A 22,846-nucleotide genomic window follows, 5' to 3' on the forward strand; every position below is an offset into this window, starting at 1 on the left:
CATTGCAGTGAATGAGCGAGGCTGTGACTGAGGTATGCCACCTGATCCATGAAAAGCTGCAGGGACAGTCAACCATCTATGCTGTACTACTAGTGGCTGTGAAGATCACCACATCCCTCAACGTTTATGCCACCAGGGCCTTCCAGGCACCTACACCACTCCATTATGGAGGCACCTGAATCCATATACCGCCATTCTTGTTCTCCCCTCCTCCCACTACACACACCTTGGCAGCAGGCCAGCCACTGCAGGTAGGGAGAGTCTTATCCCCTGGATCTTCTAGTGAACTGTGTCATTGGACACTATTATTTTGTTTCTACATATTTAAAACCAGGAAACTACTATCTGTAATCGCTTTTTATAATTTTTTCTGTGTGTGTTTTGTTTTGTTTTTCAACTTTCTTGTTGGCCCCTGGATTAGCTGATCGAACCTTCGTCTGCCCCCTGATTGGCCTGTCACCCCTCTATAATAGGTGACTATCTAAAGGCAACTAAAGAATTGCAGTTTAACAATCTGCAGAAATATAGATTCAGTTGTCAATTTCAAAAAGTATGCTTCAGTTTCAGTTACACTGTTATTCAATTATCAGAAAACTATTTAGGGCTAACCATGGTCAAGATATATTATGTATCAAAATATATGTATGCAAACAGCCAAACTTCAGCACTAAAAACTTGTGATGCCCTGAATATGGGATTGAAGGTGTCATTAATGAGGCAAAGCTCCTGTACAGACATGCATGATTTAAGATATTAAGTTTGGGGACTCCTGTGAAGCTCAGTGGGGGCAGGAAAAAGGAAATATTGGGCTTCATTTTAGCACCTGCTATCGGGTGAGTTCCAGGCGGGGGAGCTCCGAAAATCGGGGAATCCCGGAGCGGGTTCGGAGCCCGGCTCCAACCCGCCCACTTCCGGGTTCCCCACAGACACGCCGACGTGCGCGCGCAGCCCCCGCATGTGGGACTCCCGCCGGCAATTAAAGATGGCAGGGTGACACTTAACAATATTTATCTAGCTATTTCAGGTCATTAACAGACCTGATTAAGTGAGTATGTGAGGAGGGGTGGGATTTTAGAGACAACTGGGACGGTTTCCTATACTGGGGGAAACACTCCCAATTGAAATGGACGTGTTGCAGCTGTCAGCCTGTGGCAGCTGCAAAGGTCCATTTGACAGGTGGGAGAGGGAGACCCTCACTCATTGCAGGAGGCCACTCTGTCACTTGGGACAAAGTTTGGCCTCCACCACCCTCCTCCTGACAAGAAAATTCATCAACTTCCACACTTACCCCGGGGTCCAGAGACATGTACCTACCTTGCGGACCCCCTCAGATGTACATCTTCTGGATGAGGGCCACCATAGCTGCAGTCATGACCTCCTCGGAGGGCGAACAGCATCACCAGCCTCGCCAGCCACGCCGTCCACCTCTGACACATGGAGCTCCACAACACAGTGCTGTGACACATCCACCTGCACAGCAGAAGGGAGGGCAACCGCAGAGAGAGAGATGCGTCGCAGAGGGCACTACCCTCACCACAGGGTCCACAGACCGAGGCTTAGCTTCCTGGACCTCTCTGAGCAGCAGTGCACAGAGAGGCTCAGAGTCACTCGACATGTAGTTGTGGACATCTGCAGCTTCCTCCATGCTGAGCTGCTCCTGGCTGGCCCGAGTACCGTCTTCTTACCTGTCGCTGTCAAAGTCACCACTGTCCTCAACAACTTCTCCTCCACATCCTTCCAGGGTGCCACCGGGGACATCGCCGACATCTCTCAGTCATCTGCACAAAAGAGTCTTGCAAATACACCTACACCCACTCTGCAGTGACACAATGGGTGTCATCAGTTGTGGGTCTTCATTGTGATCCTCAGGAAAGGGCATTATTGCACAAACCAGACAAGATTCGCAAAGACGTGGCAGTAGTGGTGCCAATATAATATGTAATGTGAGTTGGTCAGAAATTCAATATAAGTAAAAACCATGACAAACCCTCAAACACCCTTGTGCATCCCCTTCATGCTCACGACACGTTTGCCTTATGCTTCCTACTGCACATATGTGATGCATGCCCTGTGGCTGCAGCACAGGTAGTGGCAGGTTGAGTGAAGCTGACCGTGAAAGAGATGCATGAGAGGGTGAGTATGAGATAGAGCCATGAGATTGTATGAGGATTGGGTTGAGTGGTAGTGGTGGGATGAGTACTGGCGAGGTGAATAAGTGCAGGTAAGATGAGGATGAGGTTTGAGTGGGTATGAGGGGTGATGTGATAGAGTAGTGTTGGCAGTGCAGAAGGAGATGTGGGGTGGGGGTGGTGATGTGGCAGACGGAGTGTAGGGGAATGAGTAAGTGTACTCACTTTGGCTGACCTACTTAGGTCATTGCAGCGCCTCCTGCACTGTATGCAGGTGGGCGATATGTTGGTGGTGTAGGTGACCTCCTCTGCCACCTCAAGCCAGGCCTTCCTGGTGGCAGAGGCAAGCCGCTTCCTCCCGCCCGCCGGGGGGAAGATCTCTGTCCTCCCCCTCCTCCTCACCCCATCTAATGATACCTGGAGTGAGGCATCATTAAACTGGGAGCAGCCTTCCCCCTGGGCTGCTCCATGCTGTAATTTTTGCTATTTGTTGCAGCATCTGTCAGTGGAGGACTGCCCCTTTAAATAGAGCTCCTCCAGCTGACAGATCTTACTGTACATGCGCAGTCCGCCCGCCGCGCAGATCAGCAGTGGGGAACCCGGAAGACCAGGTAAGTGGATCCAATTAGGCTGCGATCGCGCGGGGGGCAGACTGATTTCGCCGGGCGCGTTACCCACGTGCCCAATAGCCCCCCCGCCGCAAACCCGCAGCCCTGCTAACATCGAGCCCAATGAAATGAAAACCATAGAATTTAAAAATAAATGGGCCATGTCTATATTTATTGAAGGGGAAATAAGTTGCTTTGGTAATGCTAGTCAAAAGGAGACAAGAGTGGTACACAGGGTGGAAAGGGGATGATCACTGAATGGACGTTGCAGCATGCTATTAAAATAACAAACATTCTGAACATTACGCACATGAAGTACAGTTATTTTCCATCATATGAAGGAGAATTCAAAAAGTGAAGCATACTTTCGATGAGTAACCTATTTTGTTTGAGTGAATGAACAACTCTACTAATCTCCCTGCTCATACAAAAAAAGATTAGTACATCCTAATTGCCTTTCTAGCTTATGGGGATCTCCTCCTCGTGACTGCAGTGTGCCTATATTTACAGAATGATGGAGGCAGAGGAATAAATTCAGAGAAGGACAGTAAGAATTCCAAATTATAGAATGATTGATTCACAAAAAGAAGCTAAGGAAATTAATTCTATTCTTCTTAGAAAGAAGAGTAAGAGGGACATGCTTCAAATTTTTTAAGTAATGAAGGGAATGGGTAAGGTAGTCTAGAGCAGTTATTTTGTATAAAAACCATGATTATGGAACTGGAGAACATGAATACTGTAAGAAGAGGAAACTGCAAGCTTAGCATCTATAGAATAACTTTAAATCATCAGTTTATGGAAAAGACTGCCACCTACTGTAATACAGGCTCCATTCAAACTTCTACAAAGGAATTTGATTAATTGTTGATTTACTAAGGAGTAGAGGCATATGGATTTGAGTTAGGAAAAGATATTCTTGAATGGTTACATGAAGTCCTGAAATGGGCCTAGATAACAGGGCTGAATGGTGTTTTCTTTTTCCTATAATCAGTAGAATGGCAACAACTGGCCCCAGAACCCCAGGGTTAAGGAAGGAAAAAGTGACCAGTGTTCACACTCCTGAGCAATTTCCAGTGACCCCACCTGGAAGTAAGCATGTGTGAATATTGGATGCGGACAAGATTGGGGGCAGCTGTGAATAGCATGCCATCACTCACTGTGAAGGCTGATGCATGAATAATGGTGATTTGGGCAAAGTACTGGATGGTGACCCATGGAATCTCACTACAGCAAGGAGTCGACACCTTCAGGAGGGGAGAAATTGGTGGCGGAAAAAATATCTCAATGATAATCTAATTTATTTTACAGAAAAAGAAGTGATAAAATGGATTGATGGATCAGTGACTTCCAGAAGTACCAGATCCAGTTTTATACGGAGCTTACAGATCCAGTTTCCTTTTCAACTTATCAACGTAGAACTCATTCTCAGAATCTTGAAAACAGATCTTAATCTCGTGTATTGTATGATGTATAGCCTTCATAATGTTTCCAGAAAGTTTCTGTGCTCTAATGAAAAATGTTTGTATAGGGGGAAGTGAACCACTGTTCCAATTTTTAAAAGAGACTGAGGTCCATTATATGCGTTTTGCATTCCTTTTGCAGCAGATCAATGTTGGCTTGATGATGGAGAAAATTAGGCCTCACGCTTATAAGTAAATTATCCTTCTGTACTACAGAGTATTATATATTTAACAAGCTGCCCATATTATCTTATAAAATGCTCAAATAATATCTGATGGTTATGAAAGTTGCATATAACATCAGATTTAACAAATCATTCTGAACTAATTTCCAAATGGACTAAAGGCTCTAATGCAAAATGAAAAGACAGGACTAAACGTTTTGGAGATTATCACAACAGACAGTGATTTACTTTTGACTTTTCTTATTAACTATTCATGCATGTACAAGACTTTGTCAAAATGATTAATGAAGAAGTTACTCTGAATAACATAACCTAGTGTTTTAATCGGTGAAGATATGATTTTCAAATATAGAACCAATTCTTCAGTTGGCTTATTTCATAATTCACAAAGGAGATTTTGAGTATATTGCAATTTTACTGAGAGAAACTGATTTTGTTTTCTTTTTCACCTCCACATGGAACTTTTTTTATATCACTCAGAAAATATAAAAACAAGTATATAGGAAGTGCAATCTGAGCTGTAGAATTTTTGAATTAATTAATAGGTTTTGGTGGAGCAGTTCTCCTTGATTTTAGAATAGTATTTAATAATAATGTAGGAAGTAAGGCAGTGTGAAATGGCAGAGGGACTCAATTCTCAATTTTTTCTATATTTGCATCATGTTGCACGTTAGGGAACTCATTTGGGTCTTGTTTTGAAGAATTTGTCCCAGATCCCAATGCCTCCAAAAAATGAAATTGCATTTCCAAAATACTGAAATTGTATTTGCTACTGCTTTTAAAATGCAGGCACAATTGTAGCAGGTATGTCCCCATACGTCCCTGTACATAATCACAAGAAAAAAAGTTAATGTTAAAATTTATACTTGGGAATCCCATCGATTTACATTGGGCTATAATTTGCTGTGGCAGGGCATCTAATGGCATCTGCTGTTAGTTAGACTTGCCGTTGCACATTTAGGTTTTTAAATTTTTTGCGTGGCAAGTTGCTGGAAGTGTGAGCTGAGAACGTCACAGCGAGGGTAACAGGGCATCTGGGACCTGAGTGAACAGGGCAACCAACTGTGTATCTCCTTAACCAATCAGATTAAAGGACTGAGAAATAAACAGTGCAAGGACTGAGAAGGAAGTGTAAATTACAGTGGGTGAATTCAATGTCAAATCAGGTATAGAAAGAGCAATAAAGCAAGGGAAAGAAAGATTGGAATAAGAGAGAGAAAAAAGAGGCAGAAAGGAAAAGTAAAATAAAAATGTTAAATTTAACATTTTTTAAATCTCCCACACAATTAATGCCTGAACGACTGAGACTCCACACTTCTAATAGTTAATTTTCAGTGCCAGAGAGTTTGATTGGCAATAATTAACACTTATCACATCATTAAAAGGGTATGTAGATTGGAATGGACAAGAATTAACTTTCTGTGGCGAATTTAGTTCGTATCTACCGTGCAAATACAGCAACTTCATGCCATCCAATGCATTTCAATGATGAGTCAGACAGCGAGATGCCGTTTTCACAAAGCTAACGGTGGAGTGGCCCATCTTGGACAGCACCCTTCAAAATAACGGTGAGTGCCAATATCCTCACCGTTATTTTAACAGTAAAATCTGGCCCATTATAAACATGATTGTGGTATTCTTATGAGTGTTCTAATGAATATCAGCTGTAGGGTAAATACATGGGGTTATGTAGGTTCATGCGAAAATGAAAGTATGGGAAAGAAATTGCTAACACTTTCAAAGAAAATGAAAGGGTAGAAATTCTGAACAGCAAATCTCATATACGAGTGCTTAACACATATAAACTGAGGGCAATTCCACACTCCCAGTAGGGACCCGTGCACACAGGTCATGATGCAGAGAATCAGCTATAATGCTGTTGCCCTATCTCCAACCCATGTTCCCTGTGAATGCAGTTCCTCCAGGATGGCAAGTTACCCTTTATATTCCAGTATATGCTGTCTATACACGGGCATTAACTTGTTTATTTTAAATGGCTATGTGAAGTTCACGAATTGGAAATGCTACTATTAGCTGTTTGTATACTTACTATGTTCATTGGTGCATGAATCAAAATTACTGTACGCAGCCAATTTTGTGCCCTGTTAAATGTATTCATTAGGGACATTGTCAGCAACTTTGCCCATCTCCTGCAATTTATTAAAGCCTAATTATACCAGCTCTAAAATGTGCCCAGAATATAAACTGGCATTTAGAAGCACTGAAATACAGTTAAAAGTTTAGAGTATTTATGTCTTTGAGATGAAGTGGGAGGAGGAAGGGATGAGAAAGAGACAAGACATAGGAGATGAGACCGAATCCATAATAACAACAACGTGTATTTATAGCGCACCTTTAACTTAGTAGAATTTCCCGTTAGCAAACAAAATTTGACACCTGTCCTAATATCCTGAGATATTAGGGCAGGTGACCAAAAGCTTGCTCAAAGAGGTAGGTTTTAAGGAGCATTTTAAAGGAGGAGAGAGGGGTAGAGAGGCAGAGAGGTTTAGGGAGGGAATTCCTGAGCTTAGGGCCTAGGCAGCTGAAGGCACAGCCGCCAATGGTGGAGCAACAATTGAGGAGCGCAGAGAGCTCGGAGGGTTGTAGGGCTACAGGAGGTTACAGAAATAGGGAGGGGTGAGGCCATGGAGGGATTTGAAAACAAGGCAAAATAATAAGCCAAATGTGTATATTCACTGTGGTAAAGGATTGAATTATGTCACTTTTTGGGGTTTTTTTTATTCATTCATGGGATGTGGGCTTCGCTGGCGAGGCCGGCATTTATTGCCCATCCCCAATTGCCCTTGAGAAGGTGGTGGTGAGCCGCCTTCTTGAACCGCTGCAGTCTGTGTGGTGAAGGTTCTCCCACAGTGCTGTTAGGTAGGGAGTTCCAGGATTTTGAACCAGCGACGATGAAGGAACGGCGATAAATTTCCCAAGTCGGGATGGTGTGTGACTTGGAGGGGAACATGCAGTTGGTGTTGTTCCCATGTGCCTGCTGCTCTTGTCCTTCTAAGTAGTAGAGGTCGCGGGTTTGGGAGGTGCTGTCGAAGAAGCCTTGCCGAGTTGCTGCAGTGCATCCTGTGGATGGTACACACTGCAACCACAGTGCGTCGGTGGTGAAGGGAGTGAATGTTTAGGGTGGTGGATGGGGTGCCAATCAAGTGGGCTGCTTTGTCCTGGATGGTGTCGAGCTTCTTGAGTGTTGTTGGAGCTGCACCCATCCAGGCAAGTGGAGAGTATTCCATCACACTCCTGACTTGTGCCTTGTAGATGGTGGAAAGGCTTTGGGGAATCAGGAGGTGAGTCACTCACCGCAGAATACCCAGCCTCTGACCAGCTCTTGTAGCCACAGTATTTATGTGGCTGGTCCAGTTAAGTTTCTGGTCAATGGTGACCCCCAGGATGTTGCTGGTGGGGGATTCGGCGATGGTAATGCCGTTGAATGTCAAGGGGAGGTGGTTAGACTCTCTTGTTGGAGATGGTCATTACCTGGCACTTGTCTGGTGCGAATGTTACTTGCCACTTATCAGCCCAAGCCTGGATGTTGTCCAGGTCTTGCTGCATGCGGGCACGGACAGCTTCATTATCTGAGGGGTTGCGAATGGAACTGAACACTGTGCAATTATCAGCGAACATCCCCATTTTCAACCTTATGATGGAGGGTAGGTCATTGATGACGCAGCTGAAGATGGTTGGGCCTAGGACACTGCCCTGAGGAACTCCTGCAGCAATGTCCTGGGGCTGAGATGACTGGCCTCCAACAACCACTCATCTTCCTTTGTGCTAGGTATGACTCCAGCCACTGGAGAGTTTTCCCCCTGATTCCCATTGACTTCAATTTTACTAGGGCTCCTTGGTGCCACACTCGGTCAAATGCTGCCTTGATGTCAAGGGCAGTCACTCTCATTTCACCTCTGGAATTCAGCTCTTTTGTCCATGTTTAGACCAAGGCTGTAATGAGGTCTGGAGCTGAGTGGTCCTGGCGGAACCCAAACTGAGCATCGGTGTAATGTAATTTCATTGTGGTTGCACGGTAAAACTGGCTAACTGGTACATGGGAAAATAGTCATGGGTTGCCTTAAAGCTATGGAGTGTTATCCCATTGTACTTCTGTTTGGCAATATATTTAAAATTCATCTGTTAGCCTTCTTCAAAGAAATGCTTCATATTTCAAAAAAAATTAAGCAATATAAGCCGCGGTCTATCTGCTGTTCTTTGGTTATTGTTGGATTCTGAAGAATGGTTAGATTTCGGAGCTCAATGAGCACTGGGCTTACTTATCCCACGTGAAACTCCATATCTGAAGGATATGGCTGAAGATAACATCCAAGGGCCACAAGAAGTCTGGAAAGTTATCTTTTACCAGGGGAGTCCTGAGGGGTTTGTATTATTCTATTAGGCCATTTTTTAATTCCAAGAAACTGTTATGTTGGAGAAGGGCTGAGGAGATCTCTGATAAGCTGCATGTTATAAATCCTAATTGTCTTGCACTGCAATATTCCTGTCCTCTGTATTTTATAATTCTACCTGATATTTTTAATAAATTTGATTACATGCGTTAGCCTGTCAAATCGCCACTCTGTACTATTTTTGCCTATCCAAAGTGAGTGTCGGAGCATAGCATGAAACTGCACTTAATCTAACAGCAGAACTGCAAGTGAGATAATTATAAATCCTCAGGTCCACACACTCTCCTAAGGCAGAGCGTAACTAGATGCAGATTACAGGTTGTACGCAACTCACTTACAGAAACGTTCATTGGACTGTTGAACACGAAAACAGTGAAAGCACCATGATACTGTAATGCCATCTTTTATGGGAATACAATAAAATTTCTTTTTTCTGCAAGATGGTCTTTGTAACTGTCCGACATGTAGTGTAAGTGCATACTGACCTACCTGTAACAGTCAGCTATAATCAGAAATAAGGATGGCAACGCTGGTGATATAATTCTGACAGGAATTAGAAATGTTGTCTGGATGGTCACTGCTTCAATCCATTCTTGGTGTCCCCTGCATGAGTTTAATCTTGGTGTAACTACTTGGGGAAAGAGAACCGCTGTTTGTTACTTATTCGTAAATGCATTCTTTATAAATGCACTGACGATTTCACTATAAATAGCAAACAGTAAAAATCTTCCCCTTTGTGTCTTATAAACAGAATGTGAAGACGACAGTGTTGGGTAAAGGCAATGTCTGGTAAAGCATTTATGACTTAAACCGCCTAACTAGAGATGAGAAAGGAAGAGTTGAAATTACAGACAGACCTTGTGAAATGGAATAACAAGTATTTGACACTGCATTTAGAAAAGAATTTATTCATAAGTTTGCTATAAACTAAATTTCCTTTATAATACAATTGCTAAAAGACCATTTAAATAAAGGAAAGTTTGAATTTGGGATTTACTGATACGAATCTGATTGTTACTTTGAGATGGAAGATTTTCAGCAAAATCTGCAGAAGGTGCAGAAACTTGATCATCTGAAATATACAATGCTAAGAGCCCCACCATTATGACCAGTAAATGTCTAGAAGATTTTTGCAAAAAATCTAAAGCTAACTGGGTAGCAGAGTGGAGGATCAGTCATGCGGAAGCTACCTGCAATAAAACCAGTCACTGGTTACTGACTTCCTTCGAATAGAAATCCAAGTCTAGTCATTTTGAAACAGCAGTATGCTACATTATATCAAACAGTTTGGCACTATTAGAATTACTTAATTTAAGCATATGAAATACTAAATCATAGTGGAACATTGTTTCTGTTGTGTTTAATTTACCACATGTGGATGATTCAAACAGCAGAAACTTAAATCAGTCCATAACGAGGCCTGACGGTAATGGTCTCATTTATTCTTTCTCTCTGACAAACAGAACAAGCAACATTCTGGAGTAAGCTGTGATATTCCACAAGCTGACTTGCCTAGCTTTAAAAGGCTTGCAGCCTGAGGCTTTTTTTAAACCAGTGTGAATGCACTTTGTTTTAAAACACAACACTTAAGCATTAAACTTGAACTTGGTCCCAAATCATTTCTGTGAAGAAAAGAAAACCATCAAAAATCCAAAAGCTTGACAGTGCTACTATCTCGTTTTCTCCAGCTTTGTCTTAATCTCCAGCAAGAAAAAGCTAGGTGGAGAGGCTATCCCAGTACCCACAGTGCAAGTGAAGGAATTCTATTAAAACTGCAGGCCCAGTACTTTTAATAGAGCACTTTAATTTGCACAATGGATGGGTAATCCTATCTTGCTAGGGAGAAAAAGAAAGGGAACTAAATTATCAGAAGAGTCCATATAGGCCTTGCATTAGTATGCGATCACAACACTGAAGCAGGAGGGTGGGAGGTTGTAATTTTGTGCATTAGACGCCTGCCAAATGTGGGATTTTAAAATGTAGCAGATGACTGATTGCTTTCATTGATTTCGGAGGCTGCTTACTGGGTAATAATGACATTGATAAGGGAGTGCATTTGGTTCCTAAAGTAAGATAAGTAGGACCTAAGGACAAAATCGCTCTTTCTCTTTCATTCTTTTCCTCTCCTCAATGACTTTATACTGTAGGATTTCCAATGGGAAATCCTACAGTATCACTCTATTGGTATCTCTTCTGGATACCAATAGAGTGATAAAGCTGGGTCTGAAGTAAGCTCAAAATGCCCACATTGTTTTTTGATGATTTAAACCTTTCAGTAAAGTGTTTCTAAATTAAATTTAAATTAAATTGATGGATTTCCAGAAAGCATGTTGATAGCATAGACATATAGGCTATCGTGGTTGAGGGCATTGATAAAAAGTCAAAACTAGTCCCACTGCTATGGTCTTTCCCCATCATTCTGTATCTTCCTGCTTCAAATGTTTATCTACACTTGTCTTAAAAGATTCCTCAACTGCTCCCTGTAGCAAAGCAGTCCATGCTCTAACAATTCACTGTATAAAGAAATTATCTCCTAACCTCTCTCCTTACATTCTTAGTGATCATTTTAAGTTAATCATATCTCAACTACAGGCGACCCAACCTTTATAAGGTAAATGCAATAATATTTGCAGACGTCACATGATCGGACTTCCAGGAATACCTCCAACCAGGGTTGGCAACCCTAACAATAAATGAGGCCTTTCCAGCAAGCCCACATCCCATGAACATTTTTTAAAAGCAGTGCTGAGATGTAACAGTGTAATAAGGATGGAATGGGAAAGTGGTATAAAAATGAAAGAACTTGCATTTATGTAGAAGGGTGGAATGGAGTTCATTGACCATCTAGAAGGGATGGGTTTTGCAAGCATTATACACAAAATGACCATGGTGTACAATAAAGACACTCTCCGACGTTTTATCTCTGGTTTGGAAAATACAGACGCTCCCTTCTGCGCGCGCAGTGAAAATCGGGCCCGGAAGTGGCATTGACGTCACTCCGTTAGGGAGCGTCTCCAATTGTGAACGAGGCCGAGCGAGGAGTGAATCAGAGGGACAGAGAGGCCGAGGCTCGGGGCCTTGTCGAGGGGGGAAAGGAGTGGCCGCTAATTGTAGGCGCGGCCGGCTTATCCAGCCAAAGAGACTCGGCTTTTCTGCTGCCTGCACACGGGTAGAAGGTCAGGCCGCGCTGAGCCCAGCCGCCCCCCAATCTTTGAGGTCGCAAGGCCCGTGTGAGGGCCGGGGCGAAGCGACGCCTTCCAGAGGGGCCACGATGAATGAGAATGGCAAAAGGAAGAGGAGAAAGAGTTTAAATCCCTCACGTTACTCAGGTAATAGAGGCTGAGTGTTTTGGAAGGGAGAGGAAGAGACTCTTAACCAGAGTTACACAGAAACTGGCCAAAATGCAACACTAGCCAAACAACTGGGCAGAGATGCAACTCTAGCCAAACAACTGGGCAGAGATGCAACTCTAGCCAAACAACTGGGCAGAGATGCAACTCTAGCCAAACAACTGGGCAGAGATGCAACTCTAGCCAAACAACTGGGCAGAGATGCAACTCTAGCCAAACAACTGGGCAGAGATGCAACTCTAGCCAAACAACTGGGCAGAGATGCAACTCTAGCCAAACAACTGGGCAGAGATGCAACACTAGCCAAACAACTGGGCAGAGATGCAACTCTAGCCAAACAACTGGGCAGAGATGCAACTCTAGCCAAACAACTGGGCAGAGATGCAACTCTAGCCAAACAACTGGGCGGAGATGCAACTCTAGCCAAACAACTGGGCGGAGATGCAACTCTAGCCAAACAACTGGGCGGAGATGCAACTCTAGCCAAACACAGACATTAATGTTACCCGGACAGTAACCCAGATTTTTAACTGGACAATTGAATTGTTGCATTTCTGTCTGCTGTTTGGATAGTTTTCATTTCTGTTTGGCGTTTGAGTAATATTGCATTTCTGCCACTGTTTAAACAATGTTATGAAGGTATTGGAGATGATATGGAGTCGTAAACTCAGCTCAAGATCGAATAGGCTGGCAAAGTTATGTGCAGTCTGTTTCAGCCTTAAATAGTAGCCAGGGAGGGGATAAATCAGTGGTAAGGGTTTGAGGATTGTGGCATGGGCCGAAGGTGATGGTTTCAGCCTGATGTTTGGCTGGTGAAACTGTGGCTCGGACAAGCAGTCTGTCAGTACAGAGACAGTTGAGAGAGGCGATGGAGAGGTAGAGCTGGGTGATATCAGACTACATGTAGAAGTTGATCCCATGCCTGTGTATGGTGTCGCCAAGGAGCAGCCTAGATAAGGAAAAGGAGAGGGCCAAAGATAGATTCTCTGGAGTCCCTCAAGATAACGGAGCAGGAGGTGGGTTTCATGAATTAGATGAGCTTGGAAAAGACCTGGGGGAGATCGGAGAGAAACTATAGAGAAATGTGAGTTCAGGGCTGAGGTTGGACGGAGCCTAGGGGGGGATTTAACATGGTGGGGAAGGAGTGGGAAGCAGCAGAGTGGATGGTCTTAAACTTAGTGACAAAGAAGTCCATGAGCTGTTTGCACGTTGGTGGAGGAGGCAGGGGAGTGGGGTTTAAGGAGAGAGTTGGTAGTGGAGAAAAGAAGCCGAGGGTTATCTTCGCTGTCCTGGATGATCCTGGACTAATTTTTGGTTTTGCAGAGGAGAATGAAGCCCGATAGCACTTGATGTGGACCAGCCAGATCTGGTGATGAATGGTAAAACCAGTTGTGCCGCAGATTAGCTCAAGTCCACCCCTTGGACTTGAGGAAGTGAAGATGGGGGCCATATCAAGGGGAACAAGAAGGATGGGAGAGATTAACTGTTGTTTGGGGACAAGGGCATCATAGTTGGAGGTGAGAGCAAGGTTGAGCAAATCGACAGCTGCAGAAGTATCATGGTGAATAGAAAGCCAGAGACTAGATATTTGGGAATTTGAAAGTGCTGTTATAAATGACTTGGAGCAGAGTTTTTTTCAAGTACAGATGTAAAAGGAAGTGGGTTTGAAGGGGCTAGTGGGATATGGGTGTAGAGGGATATGAGGAAGTGGTCAGAGGTGGCTTTGTCTGTGATTGAGACCATGGGAGTAGAGGGGTCACGGGAAATGGCAAGATCGAGGGAATGGCCGCGAATATTGAAAGTCTCATCTCTGTGGTCAGCGAAGGTCCTATGAGAAGTGGAATAATCTCAACCCAGCTCCTAGTGGGCTTGAGTCCACAGCGCAAATCACAGAAACATAGAATTTGCAGCACAGAAGGAGGTCATTGGGCCCACCCTGCCTGTGCCAACTCTGAAAGAGCTATCCACATTTCCCATGCCCTTTTAATTGTTTTCCTTTCGAAGCATTTATCCACTTTTTTAAAAGCTGTTATGAATTCTGCCTCCACCACTTTCTGATAGAACATTGTGTTTTAAAACAATAATAATTCTTCTGACTTCTCCTTTTGTGATCTTAAATTTATGACCTCTGGTTACCAACTTACTAAACTGTGGAAATAGTTTTTCCCAAATTACCTTATCAAAACCCCTCAGAATCTTGAACACCTCTATCAGATCTCCTGTTAACTTTCTTTGTTCTGATAAAAGGAGCTTCCATTTCTTCAATTTCTGTTCATAACAAAAGCTTCTCATCCCTGGTATCATCTAAGTGAATCATCTCTGCACCTCTCCATGCCCTTGACCCCTTCCTAAAGTAAGGTGCTCAGAACTGAACACAATATTATAACTGCAGCCTAACCAATGATTTGCATAGGTTTAGCATTACCTCTTTGCTTTTGTACTCTTTTATATACTATCAATTTGAATTTTGTTGAGTGATCATTACCCAATACCTCACCTGGCAGTGCTATATACAAACACTGTGTGCTAAACGTGATATATTTAACATTACAGGTGAGTGGAGGACAGACAGTTCCTGGACAATCAATAATTTCAGGGAAAGTCACCCAACTTGATCTTGTATGCTTCATTGCAGCCAATGACAGAGTGGCATTGATAGACAATCCAGATTTACATATGCAGAATGGCCACTTGAGCAAGTTGCAGAAGCACTGACCCTAGCAGATGTCCTTGCCTTCAGGAAAGCAAGGAGAAGGGGAGAAATTTGATAGTCAGTCTACCTAGACTTGTGGTGGGATTCATCCTCTAAATGTTTTTGTCTCTCTTGTAGGGTCTGACTCCACAGTTGAAGATGAAGAGGAAAGCAGTCCCGAACACTGTAACAATTCAAGCGATTCACAAGGTAGGCTACAATTGTTAATGAGGAATGCTTGTTTTTGTAAATATTATCTTGTATTGTCTATCCAGTAAGGCAGAAATGAAGCACTCACTCACTGAATGTAACCATCCAGGAGGATAGGTCTCTCAAATGCTGCTGGTCAGAATTGGATTTTTTTTTGTTTCTGGTATAAAACCAAAGCTGGATTGTTTCTTAATTGCAACATTTCTGGGAGAGACAACAGATCCTAATACTGTTAGGGTTCACCTACAGACTAAAAGAAGCTCGTGAAAACGCCTTAGAAATTACTTTTTTTTTGTTTGTTCCCTCTCCTTCTCCCTGACAATTTTCTCCTCTTACCCTCTCCTTGAAGCAGTCAGTCATGCTGGGGTATAGTTCCATGGTTGCCAGCAGCTCTCTGAATCCTTTCCCTAGTGAGCATTCTTTATGTGTGAACCTGGACATTGAGGGGTGGGGGGTAGACTTTTATTTTGCCGCCCAGGTGCAAAACCGTCATTGCAGACCGACCACCCGTTATAGAAACTGCCCGATTTTATTTTTTATTTTTTATTTTATCTTCGTCCCATTCCCCTATGACCTGGCTCTGACTTTTGTGGGGGGGGAAGCTTGAATTTTATGTTTTAAAAACTTGCGGAGGCGAAAATATGGTAGAGTTTACAAGAGTATCTTAACTGCATCAACATGATTTTTATTTACTTTATCTTTTCAGACCTTTGCATGACAGTGAGACCAATAAACTCTGTTTTGCAAGGAACTAACAAGAGGCAGTGTGGGATTGAAAACTGGAGCCTCTTTAATGACCAAGAGGGAAAATTTAATACATACCATCCTGAACCAGAAGTTTCACCTCCCAACAAACACCAAGACGATACAACAGAAAGTTCAGTTAGTGACGGTTCCGAGAGACGGGCCAAATCCCCTTGCTCAGCAGTTCTTTATCAACATAAGTGGCCTCTGCGAAAACCATCTTGCGATGGACTCTACAGCTGCGAGCACTGTGACTTCAACAGCAAGTACCCCCTGGAACTGAAGCAGCATGTTATTCTCAGGCACACAGACACTCTGCCTAACATCTGCCCAGTCTGCAAGCGTGAATTTCTAACGTACAGTCTGCTCCACAAGCACCTGCAGGCCCATGAGACAGAAGAGCCAAATGCCTGTCAGTTGTGCAGCCACAGCGCTGAAAACCCGAAGGAGCTCGAGTTACACGTGGCGGATGTCCACATCAACGAGTATCTGTACTGGTGTGAGCAGTGCAACATTCACTTCTGCAGTACCAGCGAGCTCCATCTTCACTTGCAGCAGCACGATGGTGATGAGCAGTACCTATGCCAGTTCTGTGAGTACGGCACAGATGATGCTGCTGAGCTGCACAGCCATGTCCTTGCTGAACATGCGTACAGCCTCATGGAGATGAATGACAGCTCCGAGGATGGACTTCAGGGACCAGCGGGTTTTATGAGCAAAGTGAGCTTTGACCGGGAGAGAAATTTCTTTATCTGTCAGTCGTGTGGTTACAGAAGCCGGCTGTACGGCAATGTCAACCGTCATGTGGCGATTGAGCATGCTCGGTTCTTTCCGTACGTGTGCGACGATTGCGGAAAGGGGTTTTGCAACACAGCTGAATATAACAAACATTTGAACTTGCACTCATCTCAGGAGATCTACTTGTGTCAGTACTGTGATTATTCTACTGAGCAAATTGCAAACCTCCGAGCACACATAGATATGAGCCACACTGCAGCACTTCCATACAAATGCGAGATGTGCATGTTGAGGTTTGCAAGTGACGGTGAGCTCATGTGGCATCTTGCTAAACACAAACAGAACAACGAACTGCTGTGGTATCAGGGATATGATAATTAAACATCTTTTAAACTTGATTACTGTGGCTTTGTCTGTAGAATTTCAAAAGAGTGAGAAACTAAATTTGTTTACTTTTTTTATTATTTGGAGGATGTTCCTGTGGAAGATTGCCATGTAAATCGTTGCAAGCCCCACTGACTTCAGAGAATTCTGTCCAGTGTTTTTCCCTGTGCACTAAGTGGGCACACACTTAAGCAGCTAGCTCCATGGGTGTCTAATTTGAAAGTGTGTAGCATTTTGAATTGTTTTCTAATTTTGGTGATTGTAGCACAGTATATGAAGCCGGAGAACAAAACAGAGAGCGTCCCATATCCCAACCTGTCACAAACTTGAACATTTTGATGTGCACATTGTGAACTGTGGCTCTAAATGGAGAACTTTAAAAGTGCAGTCTGTGTCCTTCTGTCTGGAAAGTAGAAACAGCTGCTTTCTGTAAAATCATGGAGTCTTTTTCAGATTATTTACACTGCGTTCTAATCTTTCTTTGTGTTGGTGTGGGAAACAGGATGTTCACAGGTCGTAGTTGTTGCATTGGTGAGAGGGGAATGAGAGAATGCAAGAGTAAGTAGAAGGGAAAGAGGAGAACGGTCTGCATCTTAAACAGATCAGTGGAGTAATATTGGCTGTGCGTGTTGTCCACGGGGTGGACTATCCTACCCTCCTAACCATAGACAGCAAACTGGGTGTTGGGAGGAGGGGAGTTACTAAATTTGGTAGAATTACTGAATGGAACAAAATTACATTTGAATGTATCTCAGCAAAAGATAAATATCCCAGAAGGAGGGGTAACAAAAAAAATCTCGAGAAACCTTATTACAAAAGCTGATTATTCAAATCCAACAATGCTATTCTTTTTATGGCTTCATCTCATTAAAGTTTGTTAGTAATGATACTCTACTCTTCTGTATTTTTCCAGGCATCTTAGGAATCATTTTTCTGCAGATGTAGAAACTTGACTCTTTAAGACATGTAGGGCCTGCAAGAACAGTTAATACTATTAAGTGTAAATCAAAAGCAAAATTATTAAGTGTAGAGTTGCTTTGTCAAAGACTAAATTTGTAGCTCATGTGACCTGAGAACTGCCGCTAAGAATGGGGATAGAGTGCAGTCTTGTATGGTACATGTCCAGCATATCTCTGACTCCATACCCACACCATATGTTTAGCATTGGTCCAGGGTCATTACTCCTGAAAGGCAGTGTGAAGTGAAACCTCCATTTTATTCTGATGCAGCAAACAAAACAAATGTTAAAATGATCTCAAATTGGGATTAAAAGAATCATTGAAAAAAAGAGGGTTGATCTCTAGTGCTCATTTGCTAGAGGAGGGAAAAAGTTTGCATTTGGTCTCAAATCTGTGGAAGGAATCAAAGATCAAAAATTAAGAGAAAAGCAATTTTGGACTAATGACTTTCATTTTTCCTTATTTGTCTGCCTCCCTCAGTGTAAATATACAATGGTGCTTCCTTAAAATAAATCCAGTTTGCCAGAGTTGAGTGGCTGTGATGGTAATGTACATACACTGAAGAAGGTTCATGCACTTCAGAGTGTCTGCCCCTTTAGTGACTTCATGGGTATCATCTGAACACAGATCGGATTCACTGACGATATTCTATAATTCACTGACAGTCATTTTAGTATTTATTTTGATGGCATCTAGTTCATGGGATGTTATGCAGTGTGACAGACCTCATACCAGCTTTTTTGAAGTGGTTTGTGCAAAAAATCACTCTTTTCCTCTCGTGTATATCAGTATGATTAAGTAGGCTATATAGAGCTGATTGTTATAAAGATCGTGTCATGTGATGGAGTAAGTGATATCAATTTTGAAACTTAAAATAAACTTTGCCAGCTCAGTTGGAAATTATGGCCAGTTACTCTGTTTCATTGTATTCCGTGTGATTACGTTCTTACATGCTCAAAATGCAAAACTTGCCTTCAGATTCTCTTTAGGTTTCTGTGGAAAAGTGACTTCTAATATTTGCCTTATGCATAAAGATACTGCTTAACATACACATATAATTGTACTCTTGATCGAGCTGAATAGAATGATATATAAGTCATACTTAGTGTAAAATTGGGCGTGAAAGTAGGTTTTTTGCAGTTTAACAAAGTGTGGGACAGAGCCATAATGCCACTTAGAATATTGTTTTCCCTACTGGGACCTGCGGTCAGCCCAGCTGATGACTTCCTGTTTTTCTAGTTTGGGAGAGTCTTATTCAGCTCCTGATAGGCATGAGCCCATTGCACAAAACAGATCATAATTTTAGCATTTAATTGACAGTCTGACAGGCCAGAAGAATGGCTGGTATAGAAAATGGAAATGTCATACAGGTGCAGTAAAGATGCTTTTCTGTGGTTGAGAATAGGCATGTTTTTGCTTGATGCTGTCACTGGGTACTACCAGCAGAAAAGATTTGTTCTTAGTACTGACATCATTTACCTTGATAAGCACAAACTTCACCAAAGCAAACACTAAAACATTTAATCCATGGAGTTTAATTTCTACATTAAGACATTGCAGAATATCAATTGTAGCCACCTTTAGAAAATTCAATCCTGAAAATAGTATCAAAACTAAAGCAGTATTTACAGTTTAAGCATAGTCTGTTTGCTCAAATATTCACTATTTTGTCTGAATGGGATTAACTGCATCTGCAAACATATTAAACATTTTCTATGAAGTATCAACTTATTTATATTTAAAGGGAAAAAACATTTAAACACTGATATTCAACAGATAACAAGACCCACAAAGAAGGGGAGAATGCTGGTATATAATGCCATAAAATCTAATGCCTTGGTTGAGGTAAAAAGTTGCAGATGAATTCTATGCTGGCAAGAAGCCTGTGCCCCTCCCTGGAGTTTCAGAAGATTTAAAATTGTGCACATAAGTGTGACTATACACTGAATCTTGTTGGAATTTTATCTTGTACATAATACATTGCAGCAATAGTCTTGGACTTTGAGAGAAGCTGATAAGTGTGATGTGAACTTGTAAGGAGACTAAATTGCTAGTGCAGTTTTTATTGCCAAGTATAATTTTCGTGTTAACTAGGTTTGAAAAAAGTGCCCATGTGTTATGCAAAGTTGCCATAAAGGAGTTATGTAAAACTTCACACAAATGACGCAATGATTTAATGATTGTACCTTTACACAAATTCCTGTAGAATCCCATTTATCTTTTTGAGGGGGAAATCTTAATTGTGTTGTAGCAAAAGTAAATGGAGTGTATGTGTAAAGTTATTTTTAAAGTATTTATAAATGAAATGCTTAAGGCATAACTTGTACATGCAATGTGATTTGTTGGGTTTCTAAATGTTGACAAGTAATTTTGTATTTGCTTATTTTTGTACACTCTGGTTTGATGGAATCCTCATGTTTTGTTTAACAGACAGAGAAATCATTTGGATTCTTGTAACATTGCACAGCACTCTATCAAAGTAACTGACAGAAAGTGGTTGACTGTATAACTGGGTATTTCTAGCCATTTGAAGTTTGAACAGAAAGTAATGCTGTACCTGTTATGGGTGCTTATAGCTGTATTATAAGATCATGGTATTAAAATGTAATTTTTGCACTTTGACACGATTCTTTGTATTCATTGGCACAACCATTTTAGAAGTCCTGGTTTGTAGCAGGCATCCGTTGAGAAGTAGAGAGCAAGTTTTTAAAAAGAAATCATTTGGTGGGCTCCTGATCACGGTCCAGTGACCCCTGTTGAAAATGCATAGGTGTATGAGTGTCAAGTGAGGCCAGGAGCAGGCTCAGCTGTGAGGCCCCCTCTGATAACACAGCATACTAACGCTCACCGTCAAGACTCCGACATGAATAATGGCCACTTGTGACGGGAATCACTGGGGCACCTGCGGAACTGTACCCCAGCAAGGAGTTAACATCAGAATAGGTGGTGAGAAAACCCAGTCTATTAGGATATGAACATGATGGGCCATAGAATGGTTGGGGAATGAGTTTATGCCTCTGATTCCATAAATTGGAGGAGTTCTCAATCTGTTGGTTATTTAGTTTTTTTTTATTCGTTCATGGGATGTGGGCGTCGCTGGCGATGCCGGCATTTATTGCCCATCCCTAATTGCCCTAGAGAAGGTGGTGGTGAGCTGCCTTCTTGAACCGCTGCAGTCCGTGTGGTGAAGGTTCTCCCGCTGTGCTGTTAGGAAGGGAGTTCCAGGATTTTGACCCAGCGATGATGAAGGAACAGCGATATATTTCCAAGTCGGGATGGTGTGTGACTTGGAGGGGAACGTGCAGGTGGTGTTGTTCCCATGTACCTGCTGCTCTTGTCCTTCTAGGTGGTAGATGTCGTGGGAGGTGCTGTCGAAGAAGCCTTGGCGAGTTGCTGCAGTGCATCCTGTGGATGGTACACACTGCAGCCACAGTGCGCCGGTGGTGAAGGGAGTGAATGTTTAGGGTGGTGGATAGGGTGCCAATCAAGCGGGCTGCTTTGTCCTGGATGGTGTCAAGCTTCTTGAGTGTTGTTGGAGCTGCACTCATCCAGGCAAGTGGAGAGTATTCCATCACACTCCTGACTTGTGCCTTGTAGATGGTGGAAAGGCTTTGGGGAGTCAGGAGGTGAGTCACAGTCATTGAAGAAGATGGCTAGCTCCTAACATAATGTAACTCTTCACTTGTCATGGATATGGAATGTCAAAAACCACATGGACACCCTGGCATGCATAAGGATGCAGAGGGCAGACCCAGGAGCAGACCCCCTAGGAGATCCTGTGACCTACTTGCTCCTCTACGCACCGGGTGACCGAAGATGAACAGGGTGGGACTGAAGTGCAACCAGTTGAGGAACTATCCATGTTATTTCTTGCAGCAGAGGTCTCTGGGTTATGATCAGGAATTGGAACGCAGGTGATATTTTAAAAATTGTTTCCTCCCTAATACAGGTGTGTTGCAGTCAGCAGTAGCATTCTTTGCTCTGAGACCATATAACTCAGTCCTGCAGACTCTCCACTTCCTTGCCCACGGCTTCTGTCTGCACATGCCATGCCAAAATGTCTTGCTGGCTGGCGGAGGCGAGCTTGCCCATGTATTCGGGATCCTCCCCTGCACCATTGAGGACCTGGGATGGAGAATGCTGCATGGAGCCGTGACATCAAACATTATCTTGAACCACTTTACGGATACCCAGACCATCTGTCCCTTATGCAACCTGGAGGAAAACGCTTTCCATAATTAATTGCAGTGCAATAGGTTCCAGCCCTCTGTCATTATTTAAAGGAATTGCTGCTCAACGTTTGGTTAAACTTTAGCCCAACACTCCTGATCTTCGGTCACCCAGTACTTGGGGAGCATAAGCAGGTTGGAAGACCTCCTCGTGGGTTTGCTCCTGCACCTGGCCAAAACCACCATTCATAGTTCAAGGATGCGTAAAACCAGAGATGCCTGCCTGCTTCTCTTCTGCAGCCTTTTGCGTGCTCGGTGGCCCTGGGCAGGGATCATGCGGTGTCCACCAGTACACTCAAGGCCTCCCATGCCTAGTAGGCAGTGCAGGACGTTAACTGTATTGTTGATAATAGTAACAGGATTATGATTTAGCTTTATGTTTTTTTTTAACATTTATTAGTTTGATTGGAACATTCATCTTAATGTTGTAATGGTGGTGCCCTCCTCAAGAGAGGGGTCACTTGTAGTGCTGTCTTTGTCCTAGCGGCAGTGGGTTACCCAATGCCACCTTACCGGTCCAATTAAAATAGTCCCTATGGCCAAATGGGTAAAGGCACTGCATGCTATACCATCAAACCATTTACTCCAAAAGAGTCCCTGGTCTGTGTTGAGTTAGCTAATCTCATCCAAGCCAGTAGTTAAGAGCCTTTACAGTTGCCTCAGCATCCCAAAGGTGTGGAGGGGAAAAATCAGCCAGGGTTCCTGCTCCAGATGGCGGTCCAGTGACCCTTGCAGAAGAATGTGGA

The 22,846-nt window shown here is 43.0% G+C and overlaps 2 protein-coding genes across 2 annotated transcripts in view; both read left to right on the plus strand.

The window, feature by feature from the left end:
* The window catches only part of LOC137331343 (uncharacterized), an 86,021-nt gene extending 76,848 nt beyond the window's left edge, over positions 1 to 9,173 (plus strand). Inside the window, exon 11 of the mRNA XM_067995076.1 lies at positions 4,046 to 9,173. Within this exon, the coding sequence (XP_067851177.1) occupies positions 4,046 to 4,057 (12 nt within the window). The 3' untranslated portion in view covers positions 4,058 to 9,173. The remainder of the gene's footprint in view (positions 1 to 4,045) is intronic.
* A 2,631-nt stretch (positions 9,174 to 11,804) lies between these two features.
* LOC137331345 (zinc finger protein 639-like) lies at positions 11,805 to 20,491 on the plus strand. Its single transcript, XM_067995077.1, has 3 exons — positions 11,805 to 12,123; positions 14,975 to 15,046; positions 15,753 to 20,491. The coding sequence occupies exons 1-3, from the start codon at positions 12,066 to 12,068 to the stop codon at positions 16,907 to 16,909; spliced, it is 1,287 nt and encodes a 428-aa protein (XP_067851178.1). The 5' UTR covers positions 11,805 to 12,065; the 3' UTR covers positions 16,910 to 20,491.
* Positions 20,492 to 22,846: the final 2,355 nt, after the last annotated feature.

The sequence above is a fragment of the Heptranchias perlo genome, chromosome 13 (assembly GCF_035084215.1).
Source record: "Heptranchias perlo isolate sHepPer1 chromosome 13, sHepPer1.hap1, whole genome shotgun sequence".
In the NCBI taxonomy this organism is placed as follows: domain Eukaryota; kingdom Metazoa; phylum Chordata; class Chondrichthyes; order Hexanchiformes; family Hexanchidae; genus Heptranchias; species Heptranchias perlo.

Excerpts from the sequence above, each read along its gene's own strand:
- LOC137331345 (XM_067995077.1), top strand. The coding sequence starts at position 12,066 with ATGAATGAGAATGGCAAAAGGAAGAGGAGAAAGAGTTTAAATCCCTCA. Across the intron at positions 12,124-14,974 it reads AAATCCCTCACGTTACTCAG|GGTCTGACTCCACAGTTGAA; the intron begins GTAATAGAGGCT and ends TCTCTCTTGTAG. Across the intron at positions 15,047-15,752 it reads CAATTCAAGCGATTCACAAG|ACCTTTGCATGACAGTGAGA; the intron begins GTAGGCTACAAT and ends TTATCTTTTCAG.